Source organism: Molothrus ater, chromosome 1 (genome assembly GCF_012460135.2).
Source record: "Molothrus ater isolate BHLD 08-10-18 breed brown headed cowbird chromosome 1, BPBGC_Mater_1.1, whole genome shotgun sequence".
NCBI classification, from domain to species: domain Eukaryota; kingdom Metazoa; phylum Chordata; class Aves; order Passeriformes; family Icteridae; genus Molothrus; species Molothrus ater.
Genome location: NC_050478.2, coordinates 152,814,929 through 152,842,324, shown reverse-complemented (window position 1 = coordinate 152,842,324; position 27,396 = coordinate 152,814,929). Strand labels below are relative to the sequence as shown.

Genomic DNA, 27,396 nt, shown 5'->3' with positions numbered 1-27,396 from the left:
TTTGGTCACTATTCCTGACACCCCTCAGTTCCCTGTGCTCAGGTGTGTGTGACCATGGGGGTTTGGTCACTATTCCTGACACTCCCAGCAGGTTCACCCTCGGTTCCCTGTGCTGAGCTGTGTGTGACCATGGGGTTTGGTCACTATTCCTGACATCCCCAGCAGGTTCCCCTCAGTTCCCTGTGTTCAGGTGTCTGTGACCATGGAGCTTTGGTCATTATTCCTGACACCCCCAGCAGGTTCCCCTCGGTTCCCTGTGCTCAGGTGTGTGTGACCATCACAGAGGTTTGGTGCTGAGCACCAGCTGAAGCTCAGATCCCGTGCTCACCTCTGAGGAGTGCAGGAACATGTCACCTTTCAGGAGAACACGCCCAGGACTTCCAAGCCTGCTTACCACCCTCTTTGGAAGCAGCAATTTCCCATTTTTATTGGAAATCTTCCACAATGCTGTGGTTCCTAGGATGTGGGTGCAGGTTGCCTGTATCTGCATGGGGAAGGAGAGGACCCTTGCTGGGTACAGGGCCCATTTCCAAAGCTGTGCTCTCCTGGTCATGCTCAGCTCTCACTTTGCCAAAGAATTCTGTTATCTTAAGAAAATAAATACAGCACAGCTTCCTGCTCTTCCCCTGTGCTCTAAATCCTCCTGGATTTCTCCTCAGGAGAAGAGCTGGGATTGCTCCTTTGACTTTCTTAGGGAGCTTTGAGCACAGGGGTTGAGGAGCCCAGCTGGGTCTCCCCTGAGTTAACACCCCTCAACAGGCCCCAGTGACTGTCACTCATTCCCTGTGTTCCTGTGGCGCTTGGGACTCATTTTGGGGGGAAGACACTGGCCAGGAAATGCTGGGGGAGTGCTGCAGAGCTGGAGCTGTGGGATGGGAATCCAGCAGGGAGGGTGCAGGACTGGGAGCAGTTGCTAAGGGCAGCTGATTTTTTTGGGACTGGGAAGAAAACTGACATTGGAGAGATGTAGGATAGTGGGAGGTGACACGTGAGTCCCAATGATGCAGTGTGACCCTTAGAGACTTGCCAGGATAATGTAATTCCCTGGCACACAGAGAAACATGTGGAGCAGGGAATTATATTATCAGACACTGTCCCTTCCCCATGGCACTCAGAGGGCCATGCTGCATGGCTGGCCTTGCTCTCCAGCCAGATAAAGGCCATGGAAAATCAGCTGCCCCAAAAGCTGGGTAGCCACCAGGATTCCAGGTAGGGGAGAGTTACTGGGTGAAATGCTCCAGGGGCTGTTACATTTGAGACAGCCCTGACTCCTGGAGTCCTGTGCCCTGGCCCCTGCTCTGCTGTGCCCTCCTGGCCTGACCCCATCTGAGCACTCTCCTCCTCTCAGGGGCAGGAGAGCAGCAGAGGGGATGTGAGAAATGAGAGTGCTGCAGCAGCTCTGTGTGTGCAGTGTCACACCGTCAGAGCAAGGCTTGGCTTGGAAGGGGCCTCAAAGATCATCTTGTTCCCTCTCATTGAGCATGCTTGGCCTTGATGTGGTGATAGAACCAAAGAGCCAAGTCTCTGCTGGCTGTTGCCTTTGTTAACCATCAGAAGACCCCAGGAATCCTCCCTTCCCAATCCCCTGCACACAGAGCTGCTGCTTTCCCTGCTCCAGCTGCAGCCCTCAGCAGGGCAAAGTGCAGGCTCCAGATGTGGAACACAGGGCAGACACAGCCGGTCCCAGACCACCGGGGCGGGACAGGGCAGTGCCCTTCCAGGTGCACACCTGAGCACAGGTGGTGCCCACAGGGCAGGAGCACAGCCTGGTGCTGCCTCTGGCTCACCAGGGTTCAGCTTGCTGGGGGATGGCACAAATCTTCCCTCCTTCCCTCCTTCCCTCACTCAGCCCAGTCAGGGCTCCTGCCTGCTCCAGCAAACAGGGCTTCCAGGCTCTCTGGTCACCCCGAACCTTCCATCCAACCTCTGCTCCAGCAAACAGGGCTTCCAGGCTCTCTGGTCTCCCCCAAACCTTCCATCCAGCCTCTGCTCCAGCAAACAGGGCTTCCAGGCTCTCTGGTCTCCCCCAAACCTTCCATCCAGCCTCTGCTCCAGCAAACAGGGCTTCCAGGCTCTCTGGTCACCCCCGAACCTTCCATCCAGCCTCTGCTCCAGCAAACAGGGCTTCCAGGCTCTTGGTCTCCCCAAACGTTCCATCCAGCCTCTGCTCCAGCAAACAGGGCTTCCAGGCTCTCTGGTCACACCCAAGGCTCTTTGGTCACACCCAAGACTTTCATCCAGCCTCTGGGCCACCTCTTGAGTCTTCCCATGTTTTGGATTCCTACTTGCTGGCCATTCCAGCTTGAGTTTTACCGGCAGCTGTGCACATGTGCCCTGAACAGAGTGAGCTGGCCCAGTAAATACAGAATGTGGGGAGAGGCAGAGCAGATGTGCACTCAGGCCCAGGGCTTGGCCACACCAGCACTGACCAGCAGCCTCCTGTTCTCTCCTGTATTTCCCCGTGCTTGTTCTTCACCTCCAGTCCTCTTCCTGTTCTGCTAAACATCCCATAACAGTGCTGCATATTCCCAAACACCTCCTTCAAGCTTCCTGCAGCCACTGGGCCCTTTCCTGCAAGAGATGTGCTGAGACAGCCCCTCATAATCTCCATTTCTTCTGCAGACTGGTTGTCAGGTCTGGTCACGCTTCGCTAATATGGTGATTCCTTTGTGTGATTGCCTTTGGTGACTCTTTGAGGGTCCATGTGCTGATTCCTTTGTGTGATTGCCTTTGGTGACTCTTTGAGGGTCCATGTGCTGATTCCTTTGTGTGATTGCCTTTGGTGACTCTTTGAGGGTCCATGTGCTGATTCCTTTGTGTGATTGCCTTTGGTGACTCTTTGAGGGTCCATGTGCTGATTCCTTTGTGTGATTGCCTTTGGTGACTCTTTGGGGTGTCTGAGCCATGTGTCTGTTACCTGCACTCCCTTAGGGGCTGTGCACCTGTGTGGTTCATTTGTCACCTTTCCTGCTTGGTGCCCTGTCCTGTGCTCAGCAGCCACTGCCCAGGTCCCTCTCATCCTTCCTCTTCCTGGGGCACGTGCCAGCTGCTGCCCTGGCATCCTTCTGGTTCATGCCAGGGGTGTCCTTTGGGGACAGTGCTCTCGGCAGAGGTGACACTGGGCAGTTCCCAGGACAGCACTGGGCTGTCCTAATGACAGCAGTACCCACAGCTATGGGTGGGACAGGGTGCTGGGAGGGTCACAGGGGGTCTGGACAAAGCCCTGCATACCAGCTTAGTCCAGAAACTGCTCTCTGGGGAGGAGCTGGGGAGTTACAATAATATTTCTGGGGATCAGGCACTGGGGAGTTGGCCTACAAAGCCCAGTTGCTGTGACTGTTACAGTCATGTTGTTATTTCATGAGCTGATCAAAGCCCATCTTGGCAGCTCCTTTTTTCATGTCCTCTTTGTTCATTTTGGAAAGCTTTTCCAGAACCTAATGGCTAGAAACCTTTTGATTTTCAGCTTTTTCCTGTCTAGTTTTGTTGTTCTGTCTGTGTTCTCTCAGCTCAGTTTCTGCCCCTTCTACATCCATGGAAAACAGTCACGTCCTTTGAGTTTCTAGGGAGGCAGTTTTAAATCTGAATTTTGTAGGAAAGGCTCTCTGTTCTTTCACATCTCCCTGTACCTGGGGTCGCTTTTAAAGCCTTAGAGCTGGCTACCATGCCCTTGCCCAGCATGGGCAGCCAGTGGAGCAGTGAGCAGTGACAGGTCCTGTCAGCCACCAAATCCTGCCCGTGGTGTCCGTGTCAGGGCTTTGGGTGACTGATGAGGGCAGGTGCCTCAGTGACACGGCAGCAGCTGCTTCTGCACGTGCCTGTGTCGTGGCACTGCCGCTGGAAGTCTCTGTTTTGCTTCTCCCACACGGAGACATTTGCTGAGGCAGGTGGAACATCACCCCTGGCCTGTGTGATCCCCTGGAGCACCGTGTCAGGTGTGCAGGGAACGGGAAAAGGGGCAGGAGAGCCGAGCAGGAAGGGAACTGGGATCAGTGGGAATTCCCAGGTGCCTGTGCCCCTTTGCCAGGTCGGAGGGAGCTCTGGGGCACAGGTGCCAGCAGGACAGGGCTCCCGGGGCTCGGCCCTGACGCCAGCTTTGTTCCAGATCAATGGGGTAGACATGACAGAAGCCAGGCATGATCAGGCCGTAGCGCTGCTTACCGCGGCCTCCCCCACCATCGTGCTGCTGGTGGAGAGAGAGGGCAGGGCAGAGGAGCAGCCCGGCGAGGGGGGCTCGCCCCGAGCCCGCATGCACTCCCCGCCACCACCACCGGGACCCGGGGACAGCCCGCCCGAGGAGACGCCCAGGAACCACCTGTGCAAGGGGCTGGAGGACCAGTACCCCATCGAGGTGAGCACGGGGTAATCCTGAAAGATGGGTGTGGGATGGGGACCAGCCTGGAGGGTTATTGGGGGCTGAAGGATCAGTACCCCATCGAGGTGAGCACCATGTAATCCTGAAAGATGGGTGTGGGATGGGGACCAGCCTGGAGGGTTATTGGGGGCTGGAGGACCAGTACCCCATCGAGGTGAGCACAGTGTAACCCTGAAAGATGGGTGTGGGATGGGGACCAGCCTGGAGGGTTATTGGGGGCTGGAGGATCAGTACCCCATCGAGGTGAGCACAGTGTAACCCTGAAAGATGGGTGTGGGATGGGGACCAGCCTGCTGGGCTATTGGGGGCTGGAGGATCAGTACCCCATCGAGGTGAGCACAGTGTAACCCTGAAAGATGGGTGTGGGATGGGGACTGGCCTGGTGGGTTACTGGGGGCTGGAGGATCAGTACCCCATCGAGGTGAGCACCATGTAACCCTGAAAGATGGGTGTGGGATGGGGACCAGCCTGGAGGGTTATTGGGGGCTGGAGGATCAGTACCCCATCGAGGTGAGCACCATGTAACCCTGAAAGATGGGTGTGGGATGGGGACCAGCCTGGAGGGTTATTGGGGGCTGGAGGATCAGTACCCCATCGAGGTGAGCACCATGTAACCCTGAAAGATGGGTGTGGGATGGGGATCAGCCTGGAGGGTTATTGGGGGCTGGAGGATCAGTACCCCATCGAGGTGAGCTTGGCTTGGGGGCACAGGGTAATCCTGAAAGATGGGTGTGGGATGGGGACTGGCCTGGTGGGTTATTGGGGGCTGGAGGATCAGTACCCCATCGAGGTGAGCTTGGTGTAATCCTGAAAGATGGGTGTGGGATGGGGACTGGCCTGGTGGGTTACTGGGGGCTGGAGGTGTCATTATGGAAAGGCTTGGGGTGGAGGGATCTGAAAGCCAGACCCGCCCCCTGCCATGGGCAGGGACAGCTTCCCCTAGCCCAGCTTGCTTCAAGCCCTGTCCAACCTGGCCTTGAAAATTTCCAGGGATGAGGCAGCCACAGCTTCTGGAGCACCCTGTACCAGGGCCTGCCCAGCCTCACAGGGAAGGAAGGATTTCTCCCCAGTATCCCATCTAACCCTGCCCACTCTCAGGTAGAACCTGTTTCCCCTTGGGTCACTCCAGGCCCTTGTCCAAAATCCCTCTCCAGCTCTCCTGGAGCCCCATTCCAGCTCTTTTCCAGGTTGTAGAGTCCCACATGGGGAGCCCCCTTGTCCCATGAGTGTTCACCTTGTGCTTACCCACGCAAAGAGCCCTGACTCCGTGTTTGTCAGTGTTTGTGGTCTCCAGGTGATCTCCTTCATTGTCTTTGACACTGCTTCTTGTTCCCTTCAGGAAATCCACCTGGTGAAAGCAGGGGGTCCCCTGGGCCTCAGCATCGTCGGGGGCAGTGACCACTCCAGCCATCCCTTTGGGATTCATGAGCCAGGTGTCTTCATCTCCAAGGTAGAGTCCCAGCAGAGCTGCTCTGGGTGTTCTGAGCTGTTGGTTATTGGCATTCAGGTGAGGGATTTGGATGTGAGTCCAGCTGTACAGGATGGATTTGTGAAATAAGGGCATAGGAGAGGGATGTGTGAAGGGTTATTTGTACTGCATGTGCTGCTGCTGCTGGAGCCATCTGAGGGCATGTAAAAGCCTCAGACCTTTCTAATCCATGCTGAACCCTTTGGAGGGATCCCAGTCAGCTTTTGAAATTGCTGGGTTCAGGTTGGCTTTAGTGAGTCCTGGGAAGATGCTGGCATTGCAGGAAGCCAGCCATTACTGGGAAGGTGCTGGTGGGACAGTGTGTGGCTGCTCTGATCCCACGTTCCCATTCCAGTGGTGATGCCATGCAGGGGCAGCACACACCTGGCCACTGGCTGCAGCCCATTCCCTCACAGTCCTGCACTTCCACGGGAATAGGGATGCTGGAGACAACCTCCCTGCAGAGCCCTTTCTGCTTCCTGACTGCTCTTGTCACTTGGAGGTGCTGAACCTGACTGCTCTGACACCTGTGGCAGGGTTCACACCTTGCTGAGGGCTGTTTGGAGTTCTAGGAGTGATGCCTGCCAGGCCTCTTCCTTGGTGTGCCCATGGTTTTTATTGCAGTGCATCAGCAGGTCAGTGGGGCAGGATTTGCTCTTCTCAAAGCCTGACTGACTCTTTCCCACCATCCCTACTTCCCACGTGCTCACAGATTTCACCCTTTCCTTGCTGACTCCTTTGTTTCACCAGGAAACAAAGGTTGTGGTGTTCAGCTCTCAGGAGCCCCTGTAGCGCACTGGGTGAGGACTGGAGCAGTCCTGGTGCTGTCAGTCCTGGTTACACTCACAGGCAAAATAATGGCAAGACTGGCACAGGATTGGCTCAGATTAAATTGGGAGTGTGAGAATAACATATGGAATAGCACTTCAAAGCACATCCCGCTTCATTCTTTGCCAGTGCTGCCAGATGTGTCACCTCTTGGGGAATTTTGTCTGCAGAGAGGAGTCAGAACAGGCCTGCAGGGTGCTGGAGGATGCCTGGGGACACAGTCACATCTCCAAGGACAGATGGACTGTCGTGGCTGAGACAGTCACAATATAAAGCAACACACTCCATTCTCAGAAGGCTTCAAACTGTTTTTATTATAGCATCCATGCTTTTTATACATTCTGTTGGGATCCCAGTTGTGGGTTTCTCTGGGTCTGGATTCAAGGTACTTGAGACAATAATTCATGTTCAGACTCAGCTGTTTATTATTTCTAATCAATAAAACAATCTCACTACTGTGAGTTCAGTACCTTTTCATTAGAAGGCGCAAAATGGCCAACAATCTCTTGTTACAAGGGCTTTTAAGACTAAACTGTCCAATTAAGAAGTGACACCTAGATTATTTTCCCTTTTAACCCAAAAAATGATCCCAAAGAGCCCCCAATGTGGACTTTTCTGCCCAATTACAAAATGCCACCCAAACCCATGGAGAAGGAGGAAGAAGCAGCATGAAGAAGAAACCCAGGATGACACCCTGTGCCCTCCATCTTGCTGCCATCCACAACTCACTAAAAATCCCAAACCTCAATTTCTCACCCAGTGACACACCTACGCTGCTCTCTATGATCCATTTCACGTTTTGTGGATTCTGGTCAATCTTGAAGTCCAGGAAACTTTCTCCATGAATGAGGGTCGGAGTCAGTGCTGCCCCGGGGGTCAGGACACCCCAGAGCAGACAGAGTGTGCTGTGGTGCACTGGGTGCTCTGGGTTTCCACAGCATTCTTACAAAACTCAGAAATTTACACTATACTCATTAATCACAAGAGACAAACAATGTGCCTATGTCACAGACATCTTTAATGAAAAATCCTTTCCTTAGGATTTTCCCTCCTGAGAAGCTGAGAGGCCTCAGGAACAAAATGTAAACAATGATTATCTGCTGCTGTGGAATGCAATAGGTAGATCTTTGATTGGCCCATGTTGGTTGTTTCTAATTAATGGCCAATCACAGCCAGCTGGCTCAGACTCTCTGTCTGAGACACAAGCCTTTGTGATCATTCTTTCTTTTTCTATTCTTAGCCAGCCTTCTGATGAAATCCTTTCTTCTATTCTTTTTAGTATAGTTTTAATATAATATATATCATAAAATAATAAATCAAGCCTTCTGAAACATGGAGTCAGATCCTCATCTCTTCCCTCATCCTAAGAACCCTGTGAACACGGTCACATGCTCATTGGAACAGGCATTTGCAGATTTCTCTTATTTCTCCTTCTTTCCTTCTGAGTTTCTGCATCAACAGCCTTGGTAGGAAATTCTTTCAGGGATACCCATGGATCTTGTTACCAGGTGTCTTGGTTTGGATAGACAGGTGCCTGTTAAGGAAGGCAGGAGCCTCCCCTGAAATGCAGAATGTAAACCCTCCCCACCCCTCCCAATTGCTATAAATTTTAAATTAACGGGCTCTCAGGCGAAAATATGGGAGCAGGAAATAACGGTTCTTTAATAGGGAAGGAAAAAAATAAAAGGATAAAATAAACAATGCAGTACATGAGAACAACACTGCCAGAGTCAGAACCCAACCTGACACCCTGAGGGGTGTTGGTAGCAGTCCAATTGGAAATGTGGCTGCAGTCCTCCTGCAGTGCCAGGGGTGGTTCCATTGGAGCAAGGGGGACCTGTAGAGAAGGATGGATTCTGCCTCTGAAGATCCAGTGGAAGGAGAGGCAGCTGCTGTTCCTCTGGGGAATCCCATGGAGAAGCCGCGCTGGTGTCTCAAAACCTCTGGATTGTATCTGGGTAGCAATGCTTGGCTCCTCCCTCTGGGCTCACATCTCCCAGTGGGATGCTGTAGTTCTTATCAGCCATGCAGGGACATTCCATAGCTGTTATCAGCAGATATCCCCTCCCTGAGGGAGGTGTGAATGTGGTCACTCAAAGAGAGAGATAAGGCAAACTGCCCACTTGACAAAAGATAATCTGCCATACAGATGGGAATGGAAAACAGCTTGCATTGCATCTTCATCACCAGACTTCTCTCAGGCTGCCAGCAGTCTCTGTAAAGGCTCCTGCAGGGTGCCCAGCCCTTCTCAGGAGGCGTTGCTGTGTCCGTAGGTGATCCCGCGGGGGCTGGCGTCGCGCAGCGGGCTCCGCGTCGGGGACAGGATCCTGGAGGTGAACGGCACCGACCTGCGCCACGCCACGCACCAGGAGGCCGTCAACGCCCTGCTCTGCAACAGCCAGGAGCTCAGCATGCTGGTCCGCAGGGACCCCCCTCCCCCTGGCATGCAGGTGGGCTCTGGGGCAGGCACCTGGGCAGCTCTCACTGGGGGAGGTCTGGGATAGGGGACAGCCAGAGTCCTGGGATTCCCTGCTCCTGACACCTTGGGCAGGGCTCTGGGGCAGGGCTCTGGGGCAGGCACCTGGGGAGGTCTGGGACAGGGGACAGCCAGAGTCCTGGGATTCCCTGCTCCTGACACCTTGGGCAGGGCTCTGGGGCAGGCACCTGGGGAGGTCTGGGACAGGGGACAGCCAGAGTCCTGGGATTCCCTGCTCCTGACACCTTGGGCAGGGCTCTGGGGCAGGGCTCTGGGGCAGGCACCTGGGCAGCTCTTATCTGGGGAGGTCTGGGACAGGGGACAGCCAGAGTCCTGGGATTCCCTGCTCCTGACACCCTGGGCAGGGCTCTGGGGCAGGGCTCTGGGGCAGGGCTCTGGGGCAGGGCTCTGGGGCAGGCACCTGGGGAGGTCTGGGACAGGGGACAGCCAGACTCCTGGGATTCCCTGCTCCTGACACCTTGGGCAGGGCTCTGGGGCAGGGCTCTGGGGCAGGGCTCTGGGGCAGGCACCTGGGGAGGTCTGGGACAGGGGACAGCCAGAGTCCTGGGATTCCCTGCTCCTGACACCTTGGGCAGGGCTCTGGGGCAGGGCTCTGGGGAGGTCTGGGATAGGGGACAGCCAGACTCCTGGGATTCCCTGCTCCTGACACCTTGGGCAGGGCTCTGGGGCAGGCACCTGGGCAGCTCTCACTGGGGGAGGTCTGGGACAGGGGACAGCCAGAGTCCTGGGATTCCCTGCTCCTGACACCCTGGGCAGGGCTCTGGGGCAGGGCTCTGGGGCAGGCACCTGGGCAGCTCTCACCTGGGGAGGTCTGGGATAGGATACAGCCAGACTCCTGGGATTCCCTGCTCCTGACACCTTGGGCAGGGCTCTGGGGCAGGCACCTGGGGCAGGGCTCTGGGGCAGGCACCTGGGGAGCTCTCACCTGGGGGAGGTCTGGGATAGGAGACAGCCAGACTCCTGGCTGGGATTTTTCCTGCTCCTGACCCCCTGTGCAGGCTGGCCTAGAACAGAGGCTGGATGGAGCTAAAGAATAAAGTAGGGATTTAAAGTAGGGGTTAAAAATAAAGTAGATTTATTTGGAGACCTCAGTAGATCCACCTTGGGCAGCACAAGAGCCCAGCCAGGGCTACACCCAAGATGAACCAAAATGGTTACAAAAAATGGATGGCCAGTCCTCACACTTTTATAAGTTTTGGTCCATTAGCACATTGGAGCTAATTGTCCAATTACAGCTTTAGCCCCTGCAGTCCCATCCTTGTTTTTCTCTCTCCAGCCCACGTTGTTTGTGCTCTTGGGCTGAGATTTGGATCATTTGTCCTTGGTGCCCAGCTGGAGCAGGAATTGTTTTGTCTCCCTGCTCTGTGCACAGAGCTCAGCATCCCCTGAGATGAAGCCCAGAGCCACACACTGAAGCAGCACAGAACCTGAAAAATAGAAAAGCTAAAATCTGAGGCACCACTCCTTTGGCAGAATCCAATCACTTTTAAGTGTGTCTCCAGCTGGGGCATGGTGAGGATCTCTTGCCATGGCTGTGGTGACTCTGTCATCAGGGAACAGAAAAGGGCAGGTCCTCTCCAACAGGAATAAACTGACAAATGAGGGATGGAGCTATTCCCTATCCCTCATTCCCTATCCCTGTACCTAATTCAGGCCCTTTTCAGGGCATTTAGAGCTGTGGTCACTCCCAGGAGTGTTCCCTCAGCTGAACTTAGCCCAGAAACAAGGAGACTCCTCTGTGTTTCCAGGAAATTTGCATTGAAAAGGCTCCAGGAGAGAAGCTGGGCATCAGCATCCGGGGTGGAGCCAAGGGCCATGCTGGCAATCCGTTTGATCCCACTGATGAGGGCATCTTCATCTCCAAGGTACCAGAGCACCACCCCTGCAGGCACTGCCAGGGAGGAGGGTGCTGCAATGTGCTCTCAGCTTTCACTGGCGCGCCATTCTGGAGGTTCTCCCTCCTGCAAAGGAGACAAATCCTTGTCCTTGCATTTTTCCTCCTCTACAGCAGCTTCACAGTTTCTTATTTTGCTTCCTGCTTGCCTTTACTTTGCTTTGTTTCTTCTCTTGTGTTTTTTTCTGTAGTGCAAGCCCACACATCTTTCCTCGTACCCACATTCCTGTGGTCCGCCTGTGTCTGTCCCTTCCTGCCCACTCAGACATGCAAGGAATCCCTAACCTTTTCTCCTGTGCCTTGCACTGTCTGTGTGACTTTGTTCCTTTTTTAGGTGACTGCTTGTGTCACACAAAATTCTCACATCAGTTTTCCTCCAGAAATTACATGTTTTTCTTGTTCAACTTATGCTTATCATTTCATGCTCCTCCCAACCCTTTCCAAAAAGTTTATATTGCTTTTTCTTCGCTGGCAGCAGAGCTCAGCAATGAGTGGTGTCATTTTGGTCTGGCTGATGACAAAGAGGACTCTGGGTGCTCACCTTTTTGTCACTGTTTTCCTTTTCAGCTGTTTTTCTGGGGGTAGAAACTGTGATGTGAGTTTTCCTCATGGCTGCAGACACTCTGTAATTGGCAGTCAGCCCTGATAACTGATAATTGGTTACTGCTAAGGCAAGGGAACATCCAGCATTTGTTGTTATGTGGCTGTAACTGTTTTATCTGAGTTCTAAAGATAAAAGAATAAATTCCCTCTTTGAGAGTGACAGTTGCATGTTCACCTGGGACATTTGTAACAGCAGGAAAAGAAAACCTGAGATTATTTTAACTGGCAGTGATTTTGAGAAGTTGGCTCTGGTTTGCTCCCCTGCAGCATTACAGGATTTAGGGGTGGAAGGTTCACAGTTTAGCCATGGCACAGAGTTGGTTTACCCCATCTCCCCTCCCTGTTTTTCCCAATACTTGTTGTTTTAGCCTGCAGAGAACCAAAATCCTGAACTTCCCTGCTCTCCCTTGAGCTATGTTACTCCCCTCAGCCTCTCCTACCTGTCCTGTCCAGAGGGGTTTTCCTGCCTCTGCTTTTCCCTGGATATTTGTGGTAACCAGGAGACAAAGTTGTGCTTCTCCTCTTCTTCCTCTTTGCATGTCTGATCCCTGCCTCCTTCCTCCATAGTTTGTCTTCATTTGCATTTCCATTGTGTCTCTCTCCCAGCACAAAATGATTTCTCTTTCCATGAGACACATCATGATGTGACAGCTTTTCCTTCTCACCCGTCTCTTTCCTTGGTTACATGGAACCAAGAAGGCTTCTTCAGAAGGCTTCAAACTGTTTTTATTACAGCATGCATGCTTTTTATACATTCTGTCTATGGTAGTTGTGGCTTTCTCTGGGTCTGGATTGAAGGCACTTGAGATGGTAGTTCATGTTCGGACAGCAAATTTCAATTTCACCTTCTTTTATCTCACACAAAAAGATTCTTCCACACCTGTTCCCTCCACCAACCTGTACAGCTTCTTCCTGCTCTGCCCTCTCCATAGTTCTTGCAGATCCTCCCCCTGCTTGCAGCTGCAGGCTGTTGTCCCTGTCCCTGTGTGTGCTGTCACCCCTCCCTGTCCCCAGGCTCTTGTGTCCCCTCTGAGCTGCTGCAGTGGCCTCTGATGTAAGAGCCTAAATGAGAGATGCAGGACTCCAGGCAGCTCTCCAAAATGCAGTTTATTGTATCCAAAATGCAGTTTATCGTATCCAAAATGCAGTTTATTGTATCCAAAATGCAGTTTATCGTATCCAAAATGCAGTTTATTCCATCCAAAATGCAGTTTATTGTATCCAAAATGCAGTTTATTGTATCCAAAATGCAGTTTGTTGATCCAAAATGCAGTTTATCGTATCCAAAATGCAGTTTATTCCATCCAAAATGCAGTTTATTCCATCCAAGAGGTTACAGCAGTCCAGGGTCGTGGGTGACAGAGCTGTGCCTACAGATGTCAGCTCCAGCTGCAGGCAGGCCTGGAGGCCCTTTGGTTTAGGTTACATTGCATTCTATACTTTTCTCTTGGTTACAATGCATTATATGCTTTTCTTTGCTGAGCATCTTAATACAGTAGAACCAATCTATACCTTAACTATCATCTATAGCCTATCATAACTACCATGATTACCATATTGATGTTACTATTCTCCAATCACTAAAAGTTAGTACATTACAGATTCAGCTAGAAGTTGTTTTTCAGGTTTCTTGCAGTGGAAAATTCTGAGACATTTGCTGATTTGTTTGCCTGTGCTCTCTTTCTGCTTGGTAAAAACATCTTCTTGTTTGACGTGGGTTTATCCTTTGCTCTAAGGCATTAAACCCCTTCTAACTAACACACCCTTTGCCTCCTTGGTTATCCAGTAAGACTGGCTCAGCAATTCTTTTCTTCTATATCAAAACTTCCTTCCATCTCTATTCCTTCATCAGACTCAACATTTAAAAATCTTTCTGCTAAGCATCCATATCGGTGAGGCTTCCTTGTCAAACTTTCATCCTTCCCAGCACCCTGGTGTGTTGCAGGTGAGCTCCTCGGGGGCTGCAGCCCGGGACGGCCGCCTGCAGGTGGGGATGAGGATCCTGGAGGTGAACCACCAGAGCCTGCTGGGCATGACGCACACCGAGGCCGTGCAGGTGCTGCGCGCCGTGGGCGACGCGCTGCTCGTGCTGGTCTGCGATGGCTTCGACCCCAGGGCTGCTGCTGCCATCGAGGTGAGGCTGCAGGGCAGGGCTGGGGCCACCAGGGTCACCCACGGGGATCCCAGCAGGGCTGGGTGCCAGCTATAGCACCATGGATCCCAGCAGGGCTGGGTGCCAGCTATAGCACCATGGATCCCAGTGAGGCTGGGTGCCAGCTGTAGCACCATGGATCCCATCAGGGCTGGGTGCCAGCTGTAGCACCATGGATCCCAGTGAGGCTGGGTGCCAGCTGTAGCACCATGGATCCCAGCGAGGCTGGGTGCCAGCCTGGATCCCAGCAGGGCTGGGTGCCAGCTGTAGCAGCCTGGATCCCAGCAGGGCTGGGTGCCAGCTGGAGCAGTGTAGGGTTTAGATGGGAGATGCTGGTACCTATTTATAGTGAAACAAGGCGACCTCCTCTCAAGTTTCTGTGGTTGAAATGGCTCCCAAGGTGTTAGAAAGTCGTTTTCCTCCAGCTCCACAACCGAAGAAGAAGTTGAGATTTGTCAGTTCAAGGTTGTTTATTTTCTCTTATCTATTACATTCTTTCTCTGACCCACTGAGATCTGTCCAGCAGGTTGGGTTGTGGCACAGTCCCTGCCCTTGGGATGGTGTTCGTTTTTTATACTAAGAACTACGTGTACTTTATTTACAATAATTTTGCAATACCTATCACCTATGTTAGTCTGTCTCTATTCTAAACCAATCCAGAAGTGTCACTGTCACAGCAGAAGATAGAGGACAAGAAGAAGAAGGACAGGACATGCCCAGATTCCTCCATCTTGCCTCTTGAACCCCCATTCTAAACCCCCAAAATTCTACTTTTTCACCCTGTGACAAATTAACTATCATTCTACTCAAACCCTTGTGGCTTGTAACTCTTCACACAAAGCTGGTAATTGTTTCCATGGGTTAAAATCCAAGGCACAGGAGTTTGTGACTCCGTGCCAAGGTCTCTGAGCCCCTTGCCAGGGTCTCGAGTCCTCCAGGGCAGCCAGAGGAATGTCCTGGGTTCTGACAACTGAGCAGGGAATGATTGGCATCTGACTCCAAGGCTTTGGAATGCTGAACACTCACTTTATTAAAACTATACTATGTTACATTATACAATATTAAAGAGATACTATACTATATCATACTAACTACTGAAAAACTCGTGACTGTCTGTCAACAGCCAGGACACAGCTTTGACCCAATAGGCCAATTAATACAAACAATCAGCACCAGAATCCAATTACCAAATTCCTTCAGGTAAACAACCTTCCCAACACATTCCATGTGTGCAAAACACCAGGAGCAGCAAGCAGAGATAGAAATTGTTTTCCCTCTGTGCTTCTCCAGGAAAACACCTGAGAGAGGAAATTATGTCTTTGTTCAGAGACTGTGAATGCCACACCTGTTCCCTGGGTGGTGTTCACAGGGGTCCCCGGAACAGGGAAGAGATAAGGATCTGATTCCATGTTTCAGAGGGCTGATTTATTATTTTATGATATATATTATATTAAAACTATACCAAAAGAATAGAAGAAGGGATTTCATCAGAAGGCTTGCAAAGAATAGAAAAGGAAAGAGATGGAATGATAATAAAATCTTGTGATTGACCAGACAGCCTGATACAGCTGGGCTGTGATTGGCCATTAATTAGAAACAGCCACATGAGACCGATCCCAGATGCACCTGTTGCATTCCACAGCAGCAGATAACCATTGCTTACATTTTGTTTCTGAGGCCTCTCGGCTTCTCAGGAGAAAAGATCCTAAGGAAAGGATTTTTCATAAAATGTGTCTGTGACAATTGCCCAGTAAGCATCTCCTGTGGAAAAGCTGTGTGGGTAAATGTTCAGGCAAGGGAGTCAGGTGCACACACCACACTCACCATGGCTGGCTCAGCAAAGAGAGGCAGAAGGGCCTTTTGCGGGGTCAGTTCCAGCAAAGGTTTATTGCAGCACACAGAAGGGAAATCAGAGACAAAGGACAAGACCATATGCTCTGCACGAGGTTTATTGTCACTGTGGTATTAGGGACAGGTGAATGAGGTGGCACAGACCCCTGCGTTCTCCCAAGTTTATTAGACAGCACACGTTCTTTTATAGACAGTTCTGACAAAGCTGGGCCTGGTTGGTCCCCACTCAACACCCCTCACCTCACTGGCTAATTAGGAACAACACATCTTGTACACTTCTCACAAGTAAACAACACGTTCAAGCTGCAGAGATTAAGGACTGTTTTAATTCTTCCTCTGAGCTTTCTCAAAACTTCCCAGAGCAATTCCTGGGAAAGTTTATTTGACTCTATCTCTGACCAGACTGTCAGCATCCACAGGTTTAGGTAGGGGCAGCTATGGGGACAGAGCAAAGAGCATTGGCCTACAGGGAGGACAGGGCTGACCACCAGGGATACCACAACTGTCACAGACATCTTTCATGAAAATCCTTTCCTTAGGATTTTTCCTCCTGAGAAGCTGAGAGGCCTCAGGAACAAAATGTAAGCAATGGTTATCTGCTGCTGTGGGATGCAACAGGTGCATCTGGGATTGGGCTCATGTGGTTGTTTCTAATTAATGGCCAATCACAGCTGGCTCGGACTCTGTCTGAGACACAAACCTTTGTTATCATTCCTTCCTATTCTATTGTTAGCTAGCCTTCTGATGAAATCCTTTCTTCTATTCTTTTAGCATAGTTTTAATGTAATATATATCATAAAATAATAAATCAGCCTTCTGAAACATGGAGTCAGATCCTCGTCTCTTCCCTCATCCTTGGAGCCCTGTGAACACAGTCACACACAACCAATGATGGAACAGGGAAAGGAGAAACCACGAGATTTGGGACATATGGGGAGAGGAACTGGGGTGGATGCAAGGCTCCATGGAGGAGGAGCCCTTTCTGTCCACCTCGGTGGGGAGAAGTCTGTGGTGGGTTTTTCCAGGCAATGCCCTGAGGATTTCCCTGAGGGAGAAGGATTCAGGGGATTCCACACTTCACAGAATGCTGATTTTCCCCAAACTTCTGCTGTGGATTTGTTTGGTTTTTTGAGTTTCCAGGTTTCAAAGTCCGACCAATGATGTGAGCTGGAGGGGTCTCCAGTCCAGAAAAGGAGTGGTCCCTCAGGACTGTCTTTCTCCTGCTGGTTCTAGAACTGTTCCACAATAGCACCGCACTGAAAAAAACAAGTTTTCGAGCTCATTTTCACTAAACTATTTATGCCTACTTTTTCTTGGCCAGTGTTGCAATTACAATGAATGGTCTGGCTCTTTATTGGTGTTCATTGTTCCCCAGGGGTAGAACTTCCCTGGAGCAATCCCATGCCCTCTCAGATTTCTGCTTCCAAGGCTTAGCTAGTGAGCTTTTGTATTCTCCAGCAGAACATGAAGCCAGTCCCTGTTCACCTTATCCCCTTCTTGCACCTGGATCAGTTTGAATTCAGCTTACTTAGACCTTGGTTTCCTCAAACAATTGTCAGCCTAAATGGCAGGGATGGAGCTGGATGCTCTTCAGGTCCATTCCAAGCCAAACCAGTCTGGGATTCTATGGAACAAGGTTCCCAGTTGTTGGAAGAGTTCTGTGTCTGCCTTGCTTGGGGCTGTCCTGGTACTCTGTGTGTGGGAGGCTGGAACAGGGAGTTCCTGGGATGAATTCTGTGGCTCCCACCAGGTGTGATGATGTGCTGTTTGCTCTGCAGATGTCCCCAGGAATCATTGCCAACCCTTTTGCTGCTGGCATCGGGCGCAAGAACAGCCTGGAGAGCATCTCCTCCATCGACCGTGACCTGAGCCCCGAGGAGCTGGAGATCCTGCAGAAGGTGGGTGTGGGCTGAGCTGGGAGCAGAGTGGGAGCACTTTCTGGAAGTCTCTGGTGTCTCCCGTGGTGCATGGAGCCTGCAGAGTGCTGTGGGCATGGCCTGGGATCAGCAGGGCCCAGCATGAGGATCAGGAACACTCTAGGATGGGACTGTGACACCTTGGTGAGGTTCCAGGTGCTGCAGGTTTGGAGAGAGCACAGGGTGAGGCGGCTCTAACTCTGCTCTCTCCTAGGAGATGGAAATGGTGAGAGAAGCCACTCAGTGGGAGAGAGAAGAGATGGAGAAAGTGGTGAGAGATCATTTGTGTAGCAGAATGTGTTTGTGGCAGTGGCTCTGCCGAGCCCGTGAGTCCCCAGGAAGGTGTCATAGGTTATCTCTGCTCCACTGTAGTGCCATGGGGAGCTCCAGAGCTCTGCCCCATTGTCATTGCAGCTCTGGATCTCTGCCCCCTTGGCAGTGCCATGGCAGTTCTGGATCTCTGCCCCCTTGGCAGTGCCATGGGGTGGAGCTCTGGACATTCCCTCTCTGTGGTTCACTGCTCTGTTGCCCTGGCTGCTCTTGGGCTGTGCTGCACCTCCCTGTGCACCTCTCTGGTCTCCCTGGTGATGTTCCTGTGGTATACACCAAAACCACCCTTGTAACTTGCTGATGCCTCCTGGCCAAGCTGCAGCTTCCAGAAAAATGGCCAATGAGCTTGGAAGTCCCAAATTTAATCAGTCACCCTGTGACTGGCAGAGGTTTTGTCAGCAAAGATGAGAACACGCAGCTCTGAGCTGCTCTGAGTGAAGTGATGCTGTTGGTCAGACACAGCTTTGTGCTCCTCAGTTCACATGGCCGTTTCTCTGCTTTGCTGTGGGAGTTTTGTGTCTCTGTCTGCTGACTCAGCCTTGCACAGAAAGAGAATTTCACAGGAGAATTTCACAGGAATGGATCAGCAGACTCAAGCCTCTTGAGCACGTAGAGTTTCCAGTCATCCCTCTTAAAACAGTAATTTATCCAGTCAGAGTCACTGGAAGAAGAGGGAAATCTGAATTCTTCAGTGTTGTCAGTGGGGAACCTGCTCTCCTGGCAGAGGTGTGTGTACATTTGGAGGTGTTCTGTCAGGTTCCTGGTTCAGATGCACCTGAGGTTTCCCTGGGCTCTCTCTGCAGCTGCGGTTCCTGAGCTCGTTCGCATTTGCTGCCCCCCGAGAGCAGAGTGAGGGTGGCAGTTGTGGGTGCAAGGGGAATGGCCTCACAGAATGACCCCCAGCCTGATCCAGCTGAAGGTGTCCCTCATTGCAGGGGCTGGACAGGATGGCCCTGGAAGGTCTCTTCCCACCCAAACCACCCTGACTAATTTGGGTAGGAGGGACCTCACCCAGGGAAAGGCAGTTCAGATCAGACTTAGGTTTTTCCTGTAAAATGTCTCATTCCTTGCCTGGGAAGGAGCTCAGTGTGGTTTGATGTGGTTTCAGCAAACTTGATTTCATTGTTTTTCTGTCTGAGCAAAGGATATTCCAGCCAGTTTTAATGTGGGCAGTATATGGATTTGAATATGGAGATGTGGATTGAAATGCGTTCAGGAGAGCTCAGGTGCTGTGGGTCAGTATCAGCATTCCTAACACCTGTGAATATAGCAGGTGTGGCCCCAAATTCTGCTGCTGGGGCTGAGCAGGTGCCATTTGTTCAGGCTCAGGTAGAGAAAGATTTTGCCAAAATTTATACTGAGATTATTTAAAAATACTTTGGTCAAAAAAAAAACAAAACAAAACAAAAAAAAAACAGAGAAACATTTATGATTGGTGAAATAGCCTTGGCCATATCTCATTTTTAAAAAGCTGATGTATTTTGGTGCCCCTTCCCTTGGTGTGCCAGGAGGAGGCAGCAATGGATTCTCCAGGCTCCCTGGACCTCCTGGGATCCTGAGCAGAGACATGTTTTTCTGCTGGGCCTTTTAAACCTTGAATCTGGGATTATGTCTCTAAAACTGCTTGTGATGATTAAATTTGTCCCAGTGGTGGAGCCAGCACTCACCACTCCCAGTGGTGGCCATTGAAATATCGAAGGAAGTTCCTGACCCAGTGCCACATCCCTGGTAATTTCTGTCCCCATTTTTGGAACATTTTTCTTGCTCTTCAATGTTTCATGTTCATTCTTGCACAAGAGCAATGGAGGCCAAACGTGTCTCCAGCCCAGAGCAAGCTGTGAACTGAATAACTGGGAGGAATTATGCCTTTGTTCTACTCGTGGTGGAAGTTTTCAAACCCATTCACTGCTGACACCTCCTGCCTCCAATTCTCTGATAATCCAGTTTCTAGTAGAAGTGCCAGTGACTCTGAGTCTCTGTGGACTGGTTCCTGCTGCTCCCTCCTGTCTCTGTGGCTGTAGTTATGTTTTAGTCTTAATCCAGATCTCCCCCAGCCATTGTCAGAGATGGATTTGGAGCAGCATCTGGAGCCACAAATTTGTGGGAATTTGGAGCCACAGCTCCATCTGGGCTGGCTGGTGCTCCTGTCACTCCTCAGAGAAGAGCCACACACCACATTAGTGTCACCTGGAGCCCTCACCCTTCAGAGGACTCTTGGTCAAAACAAGCATAACCAGGTTCAGAAACTACCTTGAACATCCCTCAGTATCCTCTTGGGAGCTGTGATCCTCCAGAGCATTAGTGACTTCTCAGGCTGCTTATCCTTGCTTGGAGCTCGCAGGGTGCTGTGGAGCAGTGGGAATCTGTAGTGCATGGAATCTGTTAAAGAGCAGGGCCCAGGTGCTCAGCAGAATTTTCAGCTGATCCCTCTGAGCTGCCTCCCATGGCTCAGGACTTCTGGACCATCTGGTTCCTGCTTGGGGAGAGCAGCTGGGAGGGCTCCAGGGACAAGAGGAGGACGCTGCTGTGCTGTCCCCAGGCCTGGCTCTGCCCAGAGCTGCCAGGTGACAAGTCACAGAAATATCAGTGCTTAGGACAACCCCCCCTAATGCCCCTGCAGCCTGGAGCAGCCCATGGCTGGGGCTTTTGGGATGAGTCACTGCTCACTCCCTGATGCCCCTGCAGTGCTGAGTGGCAGCTGGTGCTGAGCCAAGACCTTCCTGTCCCTTTGGATCATTGTGTCTGTGGTGCTGTGAGCCAGCAAGGCCTGTGCTCTCTGGATTTGCTTTTCCATTCCCTCCCAGCCTGTCCTGCCTGGGCTCCATCAAGGTGTCTCTTCCAGTGTGATGGTGTTCACAGGGGTTCCTGGATGAGGGAAGAGACGAGAATGTTGACTCCGTGTTTCAGAAGGCTTGATTTATTATTTTATTATATATATTACATTAAAACTACACTAAAAGAATAGAAGAAAAGGTTCTCAGCAGAAGACTAGCTAAGAATAGAACAGAGAAGAATGATGACAAAGGTTTGTGGCTCGGGCTCTCTGTCTGAGCCAGCTGACTGTGATTGGCCATTAATTAGAAACAGCCACATGAGACCGATCCCAGATGCACCTGTTGCATTCCACAGCAGCAGATAACCATGGTTTACATTTTGTTCCTGAGGCCTCTCAGCTTCTCAGGAGGAAAAATCCTAAAAAAAAAAGATTTTTCATAAAAGATGTCTGTGACATTCCAGCAGTGAGCAAACCCCTCCTCTCTCCCTTGGTGTGGATTTGCTTTTCCATTCCAGTGCTTTCCATCAAGGTGTCTCTTGCAGCAGTGAGCAAATTCCTCCTCTCCCTTGGTGTGGTTATGCTTGGGGACACAGTAGCTCTCTCACTTTGCCCAGGACTGTCCCTCAGAGGATCCTGGGGACACAGTAGCTCTCTCACTTTGCCCAGGACTGTCCCTCAGAGGATCCTGGGGACACCTGCTCTCCCTCTCCCCTGTGGCACCCAGATGTTCTTGTTCTCGTCCTTTCCTCTGGCAGTAACAGCTCCCAGTTCCAGCTCCTCCCTACCCAGTGCCAGTGCTGGGTTCCTGCTGCCCCTCTCCTGGTGCTGGCACTGCCCCTGTGTCCCCTGAGCAGCCCTGCCCAGCTGTGTGACCTCTGTGCCTCTCTCTTCTCTCTGCTCTGGCCCTGTCTGTCTGTCTGTCTGTCCCACGGAAGGAGCGGATGCGTAGGGAGCGGGAGGCGGCCACGCAGCAGCTTGAGGAGGAAGCAGAGGTGAGCAGCACAGGGGAAGGGCTGAGAGGCCCAGGAAAGGGCTGCAGCTAGGCTGGAAGGCTGGGGAAGTCCCCAAAAAGAGTTTGTTCCCCAGAGCTTGTGTTCTCCACTCTCTCCCCTAAGAGAATGTGGCTTTGGGGATTAAGACATCAGAACTGAAGAAATGTGTAAAGGGATTGAGGAAAATGGGCTGGGTTAGAAACCTTGGCTCCTCTTTAGGGTTAGAAAGGCACTATGTGGGAAGCAGAATGGAACAAAGTTGTACAGTGAGTGTGAGTTAAGGCTGGAAAAAGGAGCTGTAGAGGAATTGCAGGTTTGCATTCTTACACGTGTCCAGGTCCATCATTCCTGGTGCTGTTGGAGCAAACAGGTGGGTATGGCATGTTCCTGCTCCATCAGGAGGTGGAAATGGGGCAGGAGGAGTGCAGGGATCTGAGCAGCAGTGGGTGCCCAGGGGTGCACAGGGACACATTCCCTGTGGGGTTTCTCGAGCCTGGCTCCTGCCACGAGTTCATGTGGTTGTGCTTTGAACAACTCCAGCTCTTTTTCCAGGTAATGGGAGCTCTGATGAGTTTGGAGATAAGACCTGGGTTATTACCGGGGTGGTTCCCTTTTCATTGCCCTTTCTCATTGATTTAGTTGACTTTGGGCCTGACCTGTTCCTGGTTTTTTCCCCCTCTCCAGAACGTCCCCAGCGAACCCCTGCGCCTGGACTACAGAACCCTGGCAGCGCTGCCCAGCAGTGGCCTGCAGAGAGGCAACCGTGCTGTGAGTGGGGGTCCTGGGGGGCTGTGGAGGGAGGGTTCCTGCAGGGGAGGCACTGAGGGGCTGTGGAGGTGTGATTCCCAACAGAGAGGGGCTATGGAGGTGTGATTCCCAACAGGAGAGGAGCTATGGGTGTGATTCCCAACAGAGAGGGGCTGTGGGTGTGATTCCCAGCAGGAGAGGCACTGAGGGGCTGTGATTCCCAGCAGGGGAGGCACTGAGGGGCTGTGGCTGTGATTCCCAACAGGAGAGGCACTGAGGGGCTGTGATTCCCAACAGGAGAGGCACTGAGGGGCTGTGGGTGTGATTCCCAACAGGAGAGGCACTGAGGGGCTGTGATTCCCAACAGGGGAGGCACTGAGGGGCTGTGGAGATGGGGATCCCAACAGGAGAGGCACTGAGGGGCTGTGATTCCCAACAGGAGAGGCACTGAGGGGCTGTGATTCCCAACAGGGGAGGCACTGAGGGGCTGTGGCTGTGATTCCCAACAGGGGAGGCACTGAGGGGCTGTGATTCCCAACAGGAGAGGCACTGAGGGGCTGTGGGTGTGATTCCCAACAGGAGAGGCACTGAGGGGCTGTGGAGATGGGGATCCCAACAGGAGAGGTCGTGGTCCCTCCATCACCTGCCCTCCACCTGTGCCATGGTGTGGGAGGTTGTCACGATCCGTCCTTAGGAACGGGGTTCGTGATGGTTCGTGGATTTGATCTCAGGGTGCAAAAAGAACCGACACGGCACAGGGGATTTGCAGTGATAATCAAAACAAATGCACCTTTATTGAATGACCACAGCAAAATGCAATAGAGGGATTAAGGGGAAGAAAAAGATGGAGAAAGAGAGAAAAGAGAGAGAGAGAAAGAGGGGGATATGGCTACCAAACGTAGAGACAAAGTCCTTTGGTCCAGTCCAGTCCAGGATCCGCCTGTTACATCAGGGAGATCTCAAAATCTCTAGCTAACTCAGAGGTTTTTATTATGATAATTCTGTTGGAAATTGTGGGGGGGGGAAACAGATACAATAAGGAATAGATGTAACAGGTAGTCCATGCTCTCAGCAGTAAACGAGAGCCATTGTGTTCTTGGTCCATCGGTCACAACCTGCAGGCAAACATCTCGCTTTGGTCAGCTTGCCTCCCCCACATACCTGCCCCGGGCTGGGGGGTTCAGTCCCAGTCCTTGGGAGGAGCAGAGGGGCCTTTTCACATGGGGGTTTCAGTCCCAGTCCTTGGGAGGAGCAGAGGGGCCTTTTCACATGGGGGTTTCAGTCCCAGTCCTTGGGAGGAGCAGAGGGGCCTTTTCACATGGGGGTTTCGTGTCTCAGCCCTTGGGGGGAGCAGAGGGGCCTTTTCACATGGGGGTTCCATGTCTCAGTCCTTGGGAGGAGCAGAGGGGCCTTTTCACATGGGGGTTTCGTGTCTCAGCCCTTGGGAGGAGCAGAGGGGCCTTTTCACATGGGGGTTTCGTGTCTCAGTCCTTGGGAGGAGCAGAGGGGCCTTTTCACACGGGGGTTTCGTGTCTCAGTCCTTGGGAGGAGCAGAGGGGCCTTTTCACATGGGGGTTTCGTGTCTCAGTCCTTGGGAGGAGCAGAGGGGCCTTTTCACATGGGGGTTTCGTGTCTCAGTTCTTGGGAGGAGCAGAGGGGCCTTTTCACATGGGGGTTTTGTGTCTCAGTCCTTGGGAGGAGCAGAGGGGCCTTTTCACATGGGGGTTCCATGTCTCAGTCCTTGGAAGGAGCAGAGGGGCCTTTTCACACGGGGGTTTCGTGTCTCAGTCCTTGATGGAGAGGCTCCTCACATCTCTGTCTGTCTGTCACGGTGGTTGTAAAACAGGTGAGGGTCTGCTGTGGGAGACCACCTGAACTCAGGAGAAGCCCAGCCAGGCCGAGAGGTGGGACAGCTCCCGGGGCTGTTGTTGCAAACAGGGCACGGTGCCCCCTTCTTTGGGCTCAGTGTAGCATACAGCAAACAACACCTGTGCAAACAATGGCTTAGCAATGCTCTCAGGTCTCAGGCACATCACTTTCTCCTTTTAGCCAGAGATTTAAGACTTGGGGGGGTCTTCTCTTCAGTGGTCCCCCAATGACGATGGTGAGGCAGATGAGGGAAAATTCAGACAGACTCTCACAGAGGTGACAGAGGAAAACTGGGCAGCAGAGCTGTGGGGGGCTCAGGCACTGAACCAGGAGCTGCAAAAGGAAGATGGGAATGAGAAAATGAGGAGAGCAAGAGGCAGGCAGCTTTGCCTTTTGGGAAGGGAAGTGGCACAGTTTGAGAAGCTGCAAAAAGCAGAGTTGGGAACAAGGCAGAAAGAACAGCCTGGGGGGAGAGAAGGGGATGTGGGTGAGGGAGTGCAGGGATTTGTTGTGGAAGGAAGAGGTTCCAGAGAGCTGCCAAGGGGGGAGAGAAAGATCCTTCCCCACACAGCGATGGCAGTGTTGTGTGCACAGCTCAGCTGTGAGTCCATTGTGGGATGGTGTTTAGGAAAGGGGAGGGATGAGGGTGCTGAAACTGAAAGTATTGAACACAGAAAAGGTTTGAGGCCAGGTTGGGCAGTGCTTGGAGCCATCCATTCAGTGGAAGTGTCTACCCCTGGTGCTCTGATGGAAAGAGCATGGCAGGGGTGGGACTGGCTGCTCTCAGGGTCCCTTCCAACCCAAGCTGCACTGAGGTTCTGCTAAAGCCAAGCTTCCCCCAGGCCTGCAGAGGGGAGGTGGCTGTGGTTGTGTGTCATGGCTGAGCCCTGTGGCTCCTGTATCCTGCTGTGATTGTGACTCCTGCCCTGGGCATTCCTGTCCTGGGCCCTGCCTGGCAGTCCCTCACTGGTAGTGGCCATGAGAAATTCCAGATTTCTCTTCCAAATTCCAGAACAAACTTCACACATAACAGGCCTACTTCTCTCCTGTGTTGTTTGAAATCTCACCTCCCCATCTTTTCTTTCTTTTCTGTCCTGCATCACACCCATTCTGCTGGGTTTCTGCCTCCTCCTTCACACATCCTCAGTCTTCCTCCTTTCCCCCTGTTGCAGCAAGATCTCCCTTTGCTGTCATCACCCCATTCTGCATTCCATTCCAGTGTTTCAGGATCATCTTTTACCCTTCCTGTCTCCATCTCCTTCCATGCAGACAGCTCTCCTCTCCTGTTCTCTTCCCTCTGTTACTCCAGGCCTCACTCCAGTGGCAGCTCTTCTCTGGCTCCAGCTCTGCCTCCTTTTCTTCCCACCCTTCCCACCTTTGGGTTTTTCCCTCTTGCTGTTCACACAGCAGAGCAGGATCAGGAAAAGGTTTATTTTTAGCACCCCTAAGTGTAACTCAGGAGCTGGAAGAGGGCAGAGTCAGCCCCAGGCAGCAGCTGGGTCCGTGCAGGACAGCTCAGGGTGGTGCAGAGCAGCTCTGGGGCTGTGCCTGACAGAGGGTCAGCCTGGGAACGTCAGGCACGGGAATGTGGGGCCGGGCTCGGGGCCGTGGAGGCTTCTAAAAATGTCCCACTGCAGGGAGGGCCCCAGCCAAGGGGGCCTGTGTGGGTCCAGCTGTCACCAGCCCTGTATTTGCTCTGGTTGGAAAAGGAAATCTGCCTGGGTCCTGGGGAAGGGAGGGGCTGGTGCTCCTTCAGGAGCTGCCCTGGCCTGTTAGGTGGCCACTGGGAGGCTCAGCCAGTGGAACAGCAGGCGGGTCAGTGGTGGCAGGGCAGGCAGGTCAGTGGTGGAAGGGCAGGCAGGTCAGTGGTGGAACAGGCAGGCAGGTCAGTGGTGGTGGAGCAGGCAGATCAGTGGTGGCAGGGCAGGCAGGTCAGTGGTGGAACAGGCAGGCAGGTCAGTGGTGGTGGAGCAGGCAGGTCAGTGGTGGCAGGGCAGGCAGGTCAGTGGTGGAACAGGCAGGCAGGTCAGTGGTGGTGGAGCAGGCAGATCAGTGGTGGTGGAGCAGGCAGGTCAGTGGTGGTGGAGCAGGCAGGTCAGTGGTGGAAGGGCAGGCAGGTCAGTGGTGGCAGGGCAGGCAGGTCAGTGGTGGAAGGGCAGGCAGGTCAGTGGTGGAACAGGCAGGCAGGTCAGTGGTGGTGGAGCAGGCAGATCAGTGGTGGCAGGGCAGGCAGGTCAGTGGTGGCAGGGCAGGCAGGTCAGTGGTGGCAGGGCAGGCAGGTCAGTGGTGGAACAGCAGGCAGGTCAGTGGTGGAAGGGCAGGCAGGTCAGTGGTGGCAGGGCAGGCAGGTCAGTGGTGGAAGGGCAGGCAGGTCAGTGGTGGTGGAGCAGGCAGGTCAGTGGTGGAAGGGCAGGCAGGTCAGTGGTGGTGGAGCAGGCAGGTCAGTGGTGGAAGGGCAGGCAGGTCAGTGGTGGTGGAGCAGGCAGGTCAGTGGTGGTGGAGCAGGCAGGTCAGTGGTGGAAGGGCAGGCAGGTCAGTGGTGACAGGGCAGGCAGGTCAGTGGTGGAAGGGCAGGCAGGTCAGTGGTGGAAGGGCAGGCAGGTCAGTGGTGGAAGGGCAGGCAGGTCAGTGGTGGAGCAGGCAGGTCAGTGGTGGAAGGGCAGGCAGGTCAGTGGTGGTGGAGCAGGCAGGTCAGTGGTGGTGGAGCAGGCAGGTAGGTCAGTGGTGGAGCAGGCAGGTCAGTGGTGGAAGGGCAGGCAGGTCAGTGGTGGTGGAGCAGGCAGGTCAGTGGTGGTGGAGCAGGCAGGTAGGTCAGTGGTGGAGCAGGCAGGTCAGTGGTGGAAGGGCAGGCAGGTCAGTGGTGGTGGAGCAGGCAGGTCAGTGGTGGAAGGGCAGGCAGGTCAGTGGTGGTGGAGCAGGCAGGTCAGTGGTGGAAGGGCAGGCAGGTCAGTGGTGGAAGGGCAGGCAGGTCAGTGGTGGCAGGGCAGGCAGGTCAGTGGTGGCAGGGCAGGCAGGTCAGTGGTGGTGGAGCAGGCAGGTCAGTGGTGGAAGGGCAGGCAGGTCAGTGGTGGCAGGGCAGGCAGGTCAGTGGTGGAAGG

General features: G+C 52.9%; 1 protein-coding gene across 12 annotated transcripts in view; it reads left to right on the top strand.

The window, feature by feature from the left end:
• Nucleotides 1–4,005: 4,005 nt before the first annotated feature.
• The window catches only part of LOC118700089 (protein scribble homolog), a 68,310-nt gene continuing 44,919 nt past the window's right edge, over nucleotides 4,006–27,396 (top strand). For 4 of the 12 annotated variants that reach the window (XM_036404429.2, XM_036404428.2, XM_036404422.2 and 1 more), the window contains exons 1-9: nucleotides 4,008–4,351; nucleotides 5,715–5,825; nucleotides 8,945–9,121; nucleotides 10,917–11,033; nucleotides 13,611–13,799; nucleotides 17,447–17,566; nucleotides 17,799–17,855; nucleotides 21,626–21,682; nucleotides 22,367–22,450. In XM_036404429.2, coding sequence (XP_036260322.1) covers nucleotides 4,121–4,351; nucleotides 5,715–5,825; nucleotides 8,945–9,121; nucleotides 10,917–11,033; nucleotides 13,611–13,799; nucleotides 17,447–17,566; nucleotides 17,799–17,855; nucleotides 21,626–21,682; nucleotides 22,367–22,450 — 1,143 coding nt within the window. In that variant the 5' untranslated portion in view covers nucleotides 4,008–4,120. Of the gene's footprint in view, nucleotides 4,352–5,714; nucleotides 5,826–8,944; nucleotides 9,122–10,916; nucleotides 11,034–13,610; nucleotides 13,800–17,446; nucleotides 17,567–17,798; nucleotides 17,856–21,625; nucleotides 21,683–22,366; nucleotides 22,451–27,396 lie in introns of all 12 variants that reach the window. The other 8 variants (XM_036404425.2, XM_036404420.2, XM_036404419.2 and 5 more) reach the window with 6 other exon arrangements.